This window comes from Eutrigla gurnardus, assembly GCF_963514095.1.
Source record: "Eutrigla gurnardus genome assembly, chromosome: 3".
NCBI lineage: Eukaryota > Metazoa > Chordata > Actinopteri > Perciformes > Triglidae > Eutrigla > Eutrigla gurnardus.
In genome coordinates, this window is record NC_139917.1 from 24801868 (window position 1) to 24815049 (window position 13182).

Here is a 13182-nt window from a genome sequence, read left to right on the forward strand (position 1 = left end):
AGAAAATCATGGTAATTTCCTCAGACTTGACTCCCAGCGACGGAAAACATGATACGTCATGAAGAGTAGTACTCCCTATGATGAGTAAACGTAACTCAATCTGTAAACGACCATTTATATGAACAATAACACACAATAAAATGTGAGAAAAAGCAGTACTTCTTATTTGCAAAACATCAGTTTTGGAGGCCAAGTTGAGCAAAAATCTTTATTGGCCGAGAAGAGCAACCACAAATGATGATAGCATATACAACCCCACCAGCATGCCAGCGTTTTCATAGAAACTGTACAATGTGAAGGAATGTATGGAGCAGGAACACATAGTCATCATTATCAGAAGAAACAAACAAAACAAAAACAAACAAAAAAAGGTTTTACATCCATATGTTCTGATACAGTACGACTTGATTTCAATGAAATGTTTCTGGTCAGTTGTATTTCAAAACCCTTCCCCTCTCTTATTAAATCTGGAGCATATTTCTGGGAGTGTCACCTGACTCCTGGTTCCACTGCCTTCTTTCAAAGAGGGTCACCGATTCAAAAGGTTGGTCAGTTTTCTTCACCACCAGCGTCTGTGGGTGAGACCAGACACTGCCGAGGTCTCCAGCAGCAGCAGGCAGTGCCTCGCTCAGCCTCCTTTATCCGGCATTAATACTTTCCTGACTGCAGGCTACGAGTTATGAAGCAATCTGAGCGAGCGAAGGGTGTGGGCTCATGTAGGGGGAATGATGTACATTAAGGCAAAGGGGAACAACAAATAATAAAGAGAGACTAAATCAGAAATGTTTGTTTTTCCTCCACATAATCATAGTTAGTGCTAAGGCCTCGTGGCTAAAAGGAACAGGAGTGCCGGGATTCATCACTACTTTTTTTCTCCACTGGGTTTTGTACCTTTTTCCTCTAATTCTTATACATTCAGTCCCCTCAAATGACAAGGTGAAGTTCTTTTTGCAGAGCCTGTATCTGAGTAACCTGTATGTACAGTCTCTACTACAACAGCGCTACAGGTGGTTATTGGTTTGTAGCGAGAGGAAGCCCTTGATGTACAGGCTACCGGGTAGAACTGCCTATGATCACAAAGCATGCTAAAGCTAGCTTTTCTTTTTCCACCATTCTTCTTTACTCCCTCGTTGACTTTGGGCTCGGTCCCCATTTGAAGGGGAGTGCGTGAATACATTTAGTGAAGGGAATGAGGCGCTGTAGAGCAGAATTAATCGTTGGTTTCAAGGCAGGTATTGGTAATTATATCAAAAGACAGCAAGCAAAGCAAAGCTGTGGGGAGCGGTAGGGGGGGATGTATGATTGTGGTGGGGCCTGCTGACAACAGTTGACTTACAGTGATATGAATACAGTCACATTACAAAAAAACCAATGACACAATTATATAAAAAAAGGCAAACATAAGTTGATTGTACAGTTGCTTTTCCACATGTACTTCATAGTGAGAGAGAGGAAGACACTATTCTGGAGGAGGTGGAAGGTGGGGTTAATCTCTTCAAGCAGCAAAACTCCGGGAGAAAAGAATAGAACGGGGCTGGGTGTGAGTGACTTAAGATGCTACATGGCACAGCTCTGTGGAGGGGTGGAGTGGGTAACCGTGGCAGGATGGTGAACAGAAGTGGCTCTTGTGCGACCAATGAAACGTCAGGCAGATAGGGAGGTGCTGGACGGACGTGGTGGGGGAGGGAGGGAGGGAGGGAGGGAGGGAGGGGGTGACTGCTACTACGGATGCTGACAAAGAGGTGGAAAGGAGTGCCGGGGTGTTAAGACAGCGAGGCGGTAACAAAGACATGGAATGCACAACAAAATAAAAAACAAAGAAGGCAGAAATGGTGGACACAGCTCGGGGATGGGGAGAGCGGCTTAAGGAACGCACGGGGCTGGGGGACTGTTGGATTCCCGAGCCCCCGAACACAAAGGCCTCTTTTAGTCTATCCAGTCTTTCTTGATGTTGAGGTTCCACTCCCAGGACAGGTGGTCGTGCTGGTCGTCGTCAGTAAACTTGGATTTGATGACGTAGTTACCGCGGGCCACCAACCCTTTAGGAGCCTCCTCCAACGTGGTGAGGAAGTCATATTCGGCGAGACGAGGCCCATAGCTCCCTACCATGTAGTCCGATTTATCAACTGTTAACAGATGAAAACGGACATTATGGTGAGAAAAGGAACTGTATTTATGGAGATTATATACAGTATATATATATATATATGTAGAGGAAAAAGGGTTCACTCACTCCTAATTCCTTTCCTGAATGTCTGCTGCACATACTTCAGACCTGAAACAATCTCCTTGTTCACCTGAGGAGACACAAACATGGTTAAAGACAGCAAAAAGGGTGTGTTCTGCTTGGCTAATAACAAGGATTAGAAAACGACTTGAAACTATGTAAAATCTCAAAGGATGGAGGAAAATCCCATCTGATGTATTGGGACAATCACATTTTTCTTAATGGCAGTGAATAACAAGAAGAGGTAAATTCATACTCCATGGAGACAGACTGTGACCGTTCATGTATCGCTGAATCTGCCACAGATCTCACCTTAAAGCTGATCTTTATTTTGTATTCAACGCCCTCCTTCAGAACAATCCCCTGCTTCTTTAAGGCTTCCAGGTCTCCTGTTACAGAGCAAAAGAGGAAAAAGCTCAGCCATCAGTATTTTCTTCATGACAACCACCGAGGTGGTCATCAGAGGTGTTAATCTTCATCTGCCTAACAATTACTATTAAAATACACCTCAAAGTTTATTGTTGCATCTCAATGCATCGCATCTTCAATTTTCTATTTTTCTGCACATTTAACTAATTAATACAAGCAGTCGACTTAATATTATCTCCCTTTTTAATAGACTAAAACCTACAATATAAAAGCATCTTTTAAATACCAGTATCTGCGTGACACACCTCCGTACATAAACATAATCTGCAGTGCATTATAAATGTGCTCCAACACGCTAGCGAGTGTGTGTTTGCAATGCTCTGCCTCTGGGAAAACGCCAACGAAGACGAGAGAGAGAGTAAATAATAGCAAAGACTCACACCGAGCTCAAATTAAACTAAACCAATTAGGTTCTTTCACTGCATCAACGCAGAATAGACGACGTCTTCATCGTGATGCCACTTAGAATCGAGTCACGTAAACAGCATATCCTGTTTGGATGTTCTGCAGACTTGGAGGCTGCACCCGACCCCGATGACTATCCCTGCAGGTGGTGGGTCCGCAGGACTTTTCTTTTTCGGGCCGGGCCGGGCCCCTATGAGCCACAAAAGTCTCACCCAGGTCTGGCTCCAGGAGGCGGGCCCGGTCTCCCTAATCCGGCCTTCGTTGTTCCGTTCCATCATGGGTTTTCTGAATTGCTCTTTGTCTGACCCCTCCCCTGGGACCACTTTGCGGTGGGAGACAGACTGGTATATTTCCAGAAGGTTCTGAGCGACAGAGCCACAGGGCGTGCATGTCACCATAGTAACTCACTGTCACTCCCGCATGCGTGTGCACAGTGTAAGAGGAGAGGTAGAGAAGCTGACTTTGATTACTCTGATCCGTATGCATGGCAACAAATTAAATATAATAGATTTGTGTATATTTCCTCACTTTCACCTTGATGGTCTAAAGAACTTGCTGCTGCTCGGTGCTGCTCCAAGTCTGTGCCAGATATAGAAACGCCTCTTTTCATGCTGCAATGTTATCAGTTATGCACTTGTGTGTCACTTCGGGAGAAAATTAAGGATTTACTGTGGCAAAATGTCAGTTATTTGCAGGATTTCTTTCTTCCTTCTGGGTTTTAGGACATTTCCCATATATCCTTTAGGAAGGATATATGGGAAATGTTTTTATCAGTAAGAGAGCTGTCAAGCTGACGATTATTTGGACATCTGGTTCCGATTAAATTAACAGTTCGGACAACCACTCCATTCTTGCAACAGTAAAAAGGCCAAAAACTACGCCCTCCGCTTCCAAAATTCAATTTTAGACATTTTCTACTGGCGGCTCTGGGCTACTGCATGAACAGCAGGCTACAGCAGGATCTGTGATCCAGCAGGATCTGCGATCCAGCCCCTCCATGGGCCAGGAGCAGAGTAGAAGTCCCTGCTCTGCAGACATCACGCTGCAGGAGACCCAGGCCCTAATGCTCTGGTATTAACACAGTCGGGAAGGAAGGTGTGGGAGAACTAGAACCAAGGCTGCGTTGGGCACTGTCAGACCCTTCTGCAGTAAAACGAGAGGTGTTGAAAGGAAATCTAGCGCTAAGAATCAGAACCCCCCAAAATAAAGCTCCTTATAGTAGCTTTTACTTTCGAAAATAAAATCAAGTGTTCTTCTTTTAGCTTACCTAAGCTGGTTTCTAATCAGGACATGCCTTTATGGAGCCTCTTTGTTTTCTGATCTGCACCCGTTTTTTCTGTTTAACTTTTGTTACTCCACAACCCACAATGGGACTATTTGAATTGCTTTAATTCTATTTACAGGGGCAGTCATTATCTATTAGCTAGTAGAATCAAGAGTGATGCAGGGAAAGGTACGTACAGGACAGAATGTTCTGGATGAATTCAGATCTAGGTCAGCTGGAGTATGAGCAGCTCCAGAGTCTTAACCACTAACTGGCCGCAGAGAATATCATAAATACATTTTTACAGTCAACAGCCAAATAGAAAGAAATCATTAAATATATGCCCCTAATGTCTCTAAACCTCTGTAGGCAATCAGAGAATCCATATTAATATCATCAATTATTTTCTAACATGTATAATGTGTTAAGAAAACTATATACCGGTACTTTACTTTCTCGTAAACCAGGGACTCACCTTCCAGGTCCAGCACCAGAGGGTTTGGGGCGCTTTCACACATCAGAGACATCCGGATCACTTGGACATTGGAAACAGTGGAATCTAAGGCTGGATCAAAGAAACAGTTGTTATAAAAAGAAAGACATACTTTCCCAAACGTGACATTTTCTACAAGGTACATACTTGTCTAAAATGTCACGGATTTTACAGCAACGTTGTGAACTCCTTTTTCCACTGTCAGTGATTAAACCTTAACTGAACCAGCCACAGAATTCGACCTGAAGAGTTTTTTCTTCCACAGCAGTCATTACGTTTAGTTGAGAGGAACTAAACAGAATGGAGACTACTTCGCCAGCAGACTTTCAGTTAGCTGCTGTAGCAAATAGAATGGACAGCTAAGTGGTCTCTGTTGTGGTGGGTGATGGTCGTTTGTTGACGTTGGTGGACTCCATTTCTTAAGCGTTAGCTAGTTTTGGCTGAATAGAAACAAGGCACTTTGTAACAACGTTATGTCATATCCAGTCCACAGGATGCTGAAGGCAACCGAGGATGTCTGGGAAGGTCTCAGTTTTTTAATTATGTGCGCCCATTGTCAATAAAATAGTTTTAATATATAAAAATTACACATAGATCTGCATATGACATCTGTAACAAGCAGCCGTCGGGCTGAGCAGGCCCAGAGGAAATTAAATCAGGACAGCTCTACTTTAGTTGGGACAGCCTCGGCATTAATTAGACTTGACTTCATTCTCAGTCCCACTGAAGCAACCGTTTCTCTTCACTGAGAGAGACGGCATCCTGATTTGACAGGGGTTCAACATACTATAAAGCAATGTCACAGGATGTCACGTACGTATGCATATTTAATACACACACCCTTTCTATTGCTGTCTGTCTTTCCATATTTTCAATCAATACTGCACCATGGCCCTGTCAATCCCCATCTCAGTTGATATAAAACCTCTACCATCCATCAAATCTTGGTATAATAACACACTTTGTACTAACTATTTATACTATAATACGAATACCATTCAGAAATAAAGAACACATAAAGAACAATGAAGATCTATCTCTCTCTTTCACACTCACACGATGATTTACCAGCCTCGGAGGCCCCGATGCCAAGCAGGGCTTCCTTATATTTGCGTAGGCTCTCATCATCCTTATCCAGCTCCTGGATCTCTTTCACGGACTTCTGGGCTGGTGGCTTGTAGTTCACCGGCTCTGGCTCTTCGTTTTCTGCGGCAATGGCTGCTAGCTGCTCAGGAGTCACGTCATCCTCAGCCATGTCTGGAGACAGAGTGGGTGCAAGGCGATGGAATGAAAGCAGGTAGGATAGAGAGGAATAAGACTTTTTCAAACACAAAGGATGCAGAGAATTCCTCCTATATTCGGAATGAACGCTTGCCTCTTGAGAAAGGAGTTGTAAATCACTGGATAAACAGATGACCACAATAATTCAAGTGAGGAATGCTGAGGGATCTTTAGCTGCTCTGGTGTGCGACTGTGAGGTTTTGCTGATAAGGTGGTTGCAGCAGTGTTTCTCCTCACACTCCTACTGCGGATTATGACCTTATTCTGATAATGAACCAACTGCCTGATCCAAATCATTTCTCTGAAATAACATCATCAACAGGAGAGTCATGAATGAGGCGTCATGCATCCGGCCCAGCCATTTATTTAGATCATACAAAAAGGACAGTGTCCTTTTTGTATTTCCTTTTTTTTTCGGCATAGAAACATTTTTTGTGAAGAACAATCTAACTAATTTGGTCCCATAAACACTATTAATAGCAAATAGACAATAAATAGCCTTGTTTCTTCATTCTGTACTTCATATGACAGGGTCAACCCCCACTAAGGAGGTGAAAGTTGGGGGAAAAAATCCCTCTGCTGAAACATAATGCATAACACAAAAGCAGGAAGAGCTTTGTTTATGACTTGACATTCGCATTAAGGCCATTCCACCAGCAAAACTACACATGCCTTGAATAATTTATTAAGCAATGCAGTGTAGAATTTGAATTGTTATTAATTATGTCCCATTTGTGTTACCAAAAAACAAAACGAGGCATCTGGGGCCTTGAGAAAACAATTTGATAGTGAAAATAATTTTATGTTGAAGCCCTAAAAACTATTTTGGTAATCCATGAATTAAAATATGTCACTCAAATGTGAGCCTTTGCTGTTTTTCTCAAGTCCTCAAGGTGTTCTTGACTACTTTCTGTAACTGTGAGCTAATTTTACCTGCATCTCCCCAAAATAGTCCTAAGCTAGTAATAACAATTAAGAAGCAACTTGACATCAGTGTACATTATGGAACGACCACTGAGATGTAAATGCTCTCAGCAGTAAAGTATGGACTTGTGTGAGAAACTGAGCTGCACAACCAACTCATACTCAAAATGTAGTGAGAATCTCTGAACATATATGAAGCCAAGTCTCTCCTCTGACCTGCCCGAACTAGCAGCCGTCGGAGGAATGTCTACACGTAGTAAAGGAACAAACTCTGGCTTGATTCTGTAGTCACGTAAACATGCCTGAGCAAGGTCCACGAAAAAAACTGCTCAAAAACTTCCTCTGCTCTTCCTTACTATTCCACCACAATACACACGTTCTGGGGAACCATTAATAAATGACTCACTCAAAGAAGCATCTGTTAAATAGTATTATGCTCATATTTAACATCAGATGGCTTCACGCACTTTCTGTGACCAAACCTCCTTTTCTTATACAGTTTTTAGTAAGGTTTAGGACCCTGGTACATGTTCTGCTGACCCAACAAAAGATTAGTCACATAATAAAACAAAACAAAAGCAGCAAAGGTCTCCAAACAGCTTTATATTAACCATCCCTTTGAACTCAAAATGCACTCCACTGCTATGCATAACTAAATTTGATATCTGCAAGAGACAACATTTGGATCAAGGCTGTTTTGTAATGGCAGGAGAGGTGCTGGTGGGGAGGGGGCTTCGAGGGAATGCATTATGTAACTGCTGGCATTAAACTCTGTCACTCAGGTGAAAAATCCTCCCTTCCCTTCTCTGTGGGTGGAAAGTTTTCATATGCATGCTGCAGTGGCAGGCGGCTCATCTTAATGAGAAATGTTTATGATTCCTTTCTATATTTGACATGCGAAAAGGAAGTATCATTTTTTTGACCGTGCTATCCAATTTGATTGTGTGTTTTTTTTGTACAGTATCAATGAGTTCACAGAGACAGGAATTACAGAGTTGATCAAAACTGATATAAGCATGCAAATCATAAACAATAAGACATTTCAGGATTGCACTGGAAGACAATGTGACAGGCCAACCCCACCCAACCAGGGAAGATGCAGCCCTTAGCAGGCTGCTTGCTGAACAAGACAAAGCTAGCAACGTCAAATCCACATACATGGAAGAAATGCTAGGGGGCTGGAGTCTCACTTATAGCCTCACTCAAGTGTCCCTCTACTATCTGTTTTTAGTCAATCTAGTATTAAACAATAACAAACTGCAGGTCAACAAACCTACCTATCCAGTGTCTTTCGGTTCCTGCTGGCCTGATACAATCAATACATGCAATACAGACATATATGGAAGAGATGTAAACAAAAGATAGGGTTTTCCCTTTGTCATAATGTCATGCTTACGTTTTACGGGCACGTCAATGTTACAAATATGTTCTTTTTTAGAAATCAGTGATGTTTCCCGGAAAGAAGTCAACTGTGACAACACGATTATGGTCTTTTCCCAATGCTTCTGAACTGAAATGTCAACTATATGGTGTCATATGAAGATTGCGGTGAAGAGGCTAACCGCAGCTATCATATGTCATGACTAGCTAACGCGTTCACTCTCCATCACCACTGGCATCTTTCCAGACAAGCGGTTAACATTCCGCTTTTTGACAGAACACCAGGGTAACGACACCAGGCCGCTAGCTATACCGTTTATTAGAGTAAGTATGTATAATTATACTCAACAATGAGGCTCAACTTTTACTAGCGACGACCCTTTCATACAGGGTGGGACTGAAGGGAGAAGCGGCTAGCTGGTTCACTGGGAACAATTCGGCCAAGCTAACCAGAACCTGCAGCTAACATCAGTTAACGGCAACCGGGACTGAAATCAAAACGGATCAACATCAGCGCACCGGTTAGTATTATTCTGTAATGTATGTTATTGGCTTCGCTTGACACCGAGGACTTACCTTGATATTTAATGCAGCGGTGATTTCAGGAGCCTTTGCAGTGGCGTTAAGTGCGTTCGTTGTTCTGCGCTCCCAAGCAAGTATGGCGAACAAGGGAACGGCGCCGCCCCGTGCAACGCGCACGCGCCACAGGGATGTGGTCCGCGCACGCAAATGACGTGGTGCAGTTCCGCGCTCTACCAACACATTTTCTTGCATAATATAGGGATAGATTCATTTTGTATATACATTTCCCTCGGAGAATTTGAAAACTACCGATTTCTGTTCGAATTCACTTGTTCTCACCAACATTTTATAGAATTAGGATAATTACATTATTGTCCATAACAATGGTCAAGCACCCATTAAACAAGTGAGAATGAGTTTATATATTTTTAGTAAGGCAATAACAAAATCCTCCTATGACCATATGTAAGCAAACTTTATGTAGATGAGCTGTGTAACTGACATTTGTCTTATGTGCCTGTGCCACAAAATTTTTTTAATAATTAACCGTTATCCCATAACTGCCATTGTGGCCACATTCAGCAACACTGTCGTACTTTAAATTGGGCTTTAGTGGCATGTTTTGTCACTGCTTAAGACATCTGAACAGCTAAAGTTGACCTGACTGATATATTAAGAAATATACACAATAAAGTAAGATATTGTATCCATTTGGTTTTAATTCTTTTTCCCCTCTCTCCCTCTTTAAAAAAAAAAAAAAAGGCAAACACTGTCACAGTTAAGATCAACTGCACTCTCTCAAATTGACAAAAACACCAGAAAGATGATTCAATATAATTATTTATGTACAAAAACCTTGAAATATGTCCATATGTCAAGTATACAGTAACAAATTATAGAACTGGGGTACATATTTAACATTACATTAAGCAGTCCACAAACCACTGAATCATGTTTGTGATTTAAGGAAAAAAAAAATTCATGTTGCAAGTTCACAGCAGTTGTCCATACATTTGGAAAACAGCACAGGAGCTGGTGGACTAGGAGAAAAACCCTCAAAACATGAAACTGCCCCAGAAAACATAGCTAAAAAATACTGAGAAACATTAAAACCAACGGAATATAATTGTCCATACAATAAAATGGCTTAAAAACAAAAAGTGTAATAAGCTCTGAGCCATCATCTCTAAAATAGAGATTTAACAAAATAAAAAGTGGAAAAAATGTTTAAAAAAAAGGAGGGACTGGAGCAGCATCTTTTCTGGGCTTTTAACTGGTATCCATCTGAAATTTAAATGAGAAACATGATAATTCAATTATCAATAAAGGTTCACAGTATGATCAAAATAAAGAATATGATTTATTTCATAAAACCTAAGTTCATACCTTGGCATTGTACGCATCCAACTGGGCATCCAGCTCCTCCGCAGAAAGTTGGGGTCTGTTTCCTCTTCCTCTTCCTCGACCTCTGAAACCTCCACGACCGCCACCTTGTCTCCTTTCACTTCTTTCACCCCTTTCCACCCTTTCACTCCTTTCAACCTTGACCTGTCCAAGCCTGCTGCGGTCAAACCCTCCGTTTGAACTGCAAAAAGATCAGAAATGTTTAGATAGCAGATATTTATAGTACACAAAACATCTAAAAAATTGGCTGCACATCAATTAACTACAATGCTAGGAGCCATACATACCAATTACTTTCACCAATTATACTTATTAGTATGATATTTCTGTACTTTTACTTGAGCAACATTTTTTATTCATTTATCTTCTTTTTTTTTTGACCACCAAACTGATCAGTTCAACTTTGAGTTCAAGTGGACGTTTGTGCCAAATTTGGGGGGGGGGAAAAAAAACTCACGGCATTTCTGAATTATGGTGTTTAAAAAAAATGGGATGACATGAGATCCCAGTGACTTTGACCACCAAAATATAAGCTGATCCTTGAGTTCAAGTGGAGGTTTGTGCCCGATATGATATCAGACAAGAGTTCACGGGAATGGACAACTCAAACTAATAAGACATCCTGCAATGGCTGTCGTTGGTGCAGAGGCATAAATAGTATTAACATTAGCATTTTTTATTTTTTTTACCTTGGTGCATTTGGATGAGATCATTTGGCTTATTCAAACTAATGAACGCATGTCATCATATCCCCACATGTTGGGCCTGAGCCTGGAGCTCAACTTTCTCGTTATTAAAGCAAACTAGGTTTATAAAGTCCATTTCTCCCCATAATGCCAAATTAAAGATCTTCCTAAATTCAAACCGCAGGGACATTCCATGACTTACCTTTGTGTAGAATATCTACTCTCTGTGTCAACGTCTGAAGTCACTTGCTGAATCTTCATGGGGCGGCCTAAAAAAAACAAAAATAAAACCATGAGGATTTTTTTTTCAACCCCTTCTGAATATGCAACCAGAGTACTACAATGCTATTGTATCATGAGCACCAGATCCTCACCATCAAGAGGAACACCGTTATAGTGCTTCATGGCTTTGAGAGCATCTGCCTTGGTTTCAAAATGGACATCCGCCGTTCCTTTACTGCGACCAGACCGGTCGTAGTGTACGGACGCCTTCTGCAAAGCCCCAAACTCTGCAAACAACTCCTACGGATCAAAAGCAGAAACATCAGTGACGTTCGCAACACGTCGGTGCTAGCAAAGTCAATCACTCCAGTCTATTAAATTACCTTGATATCCGAGTCAGAGACGCCAAAGTCCAGGTTGGAAACCAGCAGCTTGCCGTTACTCTCTGCACTTCTTTCTGGTGCTGCACTTTGTGCTCTGCGTCCCCCAGCATGCTCCTCAAACATGTCATGCTGCCATTTGTCTGGTAGCTCTCTGGGCTGTGGAGAGCAACAAAAACAGTAATGTCCTCAGGGTCTTTGTATTCTGGAAAACATTGTGATTTATAGACATATCTACACGCTATACAAATTGATAAAGATGATTATGAACCAAAGATGAACCAAACACCAATAGATAGGTGTCATAAAACGTCTCCACTGGAGTAGATGTGTAATATAAATATAGCTATTTTGGCGCTCTGGCCACTAGTCAGGTCAGCTATGTAAATATATTTGGATGTACACTTTATATGTATTTTTTAAAATTGTTCGTTAATTGCCGTTAGGGCAAAAGAAGGGCGTCAGTTACAGATCCTCCTCAACTGACAATTCAGAGGGAAACTTTTGAAGCAAACCGCTTCGGACACAGAGCAGCCATGTTGCGCTAACTGCATCCAAAAGTCTCACATGGGGACATGTTTTAACGACGCTCAGTCGGTTGCTCTATTGTTTCTAAACATTGTTTCTGAACACAGCCGAAGTAAAAAAAGACAAAAACAAATGTAGACGGAAGTAATTTTAAGCGGGCCACGGCTTAACTTATCTCGGGTGATTACCATCGAGCTAGCTCATAACCACGCTGGTTTGTAAAGGGAAGTACATTTTATCAACTAAACCTAGCAGCGACGGGTAATTCACGAAGGCCGCGTTATAAAACAACTCGCCGCCGTTTAATTTCAGCGGCTTCTCTCATACCCTGGTGTACGGTGTGGATCTGTTGTTCCTCTCTCGGTTGAAGTTATTCTGTCGATTCCGCGCCGGCCTCGACGATCCACCGGCTCGGCCTGAACTTCCACCCTGCCCGCCGGACGACCGTCCTCCTTGTCCGCCGCCGCCGCCGCCGCCTCCTTTCTTGTTCAGCTTGATAATGTCGTCCAGGGACATGTTCATCTTATCGGCCATTGTGGTAGCTAGGCTTCAAGCTAACACTGAAGACGAACAAAGAACTTTGGTTGTCGTGAGGCAGTTGCTGGTAATCTGCTCTCTCCGTGGCGCGAGGTGAAAACGAGCGGATATTACGTAAATACTCTGCTGAAGTGACGGTGCCCCGAAGTCCCGCCCCATTACCCCCCCCCCCCCCCGCCCCCCTCAAAAAAAAAAAAAAAAACTTTATTGGCTAATTTCGAAAACTGAGGGAGTTAATTCATCAGTTGTTTCTTGTTTGTATATGGTCGTAATTAATGAATAGAATATTTCCAAAGTATCATTTGTTAGCAGGAGCAGATGAAAACGACATTCAGAGAAATAAATGTGTTTACTTATTCAACTAATAAATAAACAAACAGACACGCCAAGAGTATTATCTGTAATATCAGCCCACAACTGATTCTTTTACACATTTACAAAATATCCAGTTCTGTTAACAGCAAAACCCATCAGTGTAGTTAAGTGTTGTATTAAGTGAG

At 42.0% G+C, this 13182-nt stretch overlaps 2 protein-coding genes across 3 annotated transcripts; both read right to left on the reverse strand.

The window, feature by feature from the left end:
- Positions 1 to 201: 201 nt before the first annotated feature.
- Positions 202 to 9098, reverse strand: LOC311010514 (rho GDP-dissociation inhibitor 1-like). Of its 2 annotated transcripts, none has more exons than XM_084005033.1 (6): positions 8980 to 9098; positions 5887 to 6075; positions 4801 to 4890; positions 2540 to 2616; positions 2234 to 2297; positions 202 to 2126 (listed from the first exon to the last, which is right to left on the reverse strand). In XM_084005033.1, the coding sequence occupies exons 2-6, from the start codon at positions 6071 to 6073 to the stop codon at positions 1927 to 1929; spliced, it is 618 nt and encodes a 205-aa protein (XP_083861159.1). In that variant the 5' UTR covers positions 6074 to 6075; positions 8980 to 9098; the 3' UTR covers positions 202 to 1926. The 2 variants fall into 2 exon arrangements, with proteins under 2 accessions (XP_083861159.1, XP_083861158.1); XM_084005032.1 differs by having other exon boundaries at positions 5875 to 6075.
- Positions 9099 to 9747: 649 nt separating this feature from the next.
- On the reverse strand, positions 9748 to 12788 carry LOC311010576 (THO complex subunit 4-A-like). The gene is made up of 6 exons (XM_084005122.1): positions 12473 to 12788; positions 11621 to 11776; positions 11390 to 11537; positions 11218 to 11284; positions 10312 to 10510; positions 9748 to 10209 (listed from the first exon to the last, which is right to left on the reverse strand). The coding sequence occupies exons 1-6, from the start codon at positions 12677 to 12679 to the stop codon at positions 10195 to 10197; spliced, it is 792 nt and encodes a 263-aa protein (XP_083861248.1). The 5' UTR covers positions 12680 to 12788; the 3' UTR covers positions 9748 to 10194.
- Positions 12789 to 13182: the final 394 nt, after the last annotated feature.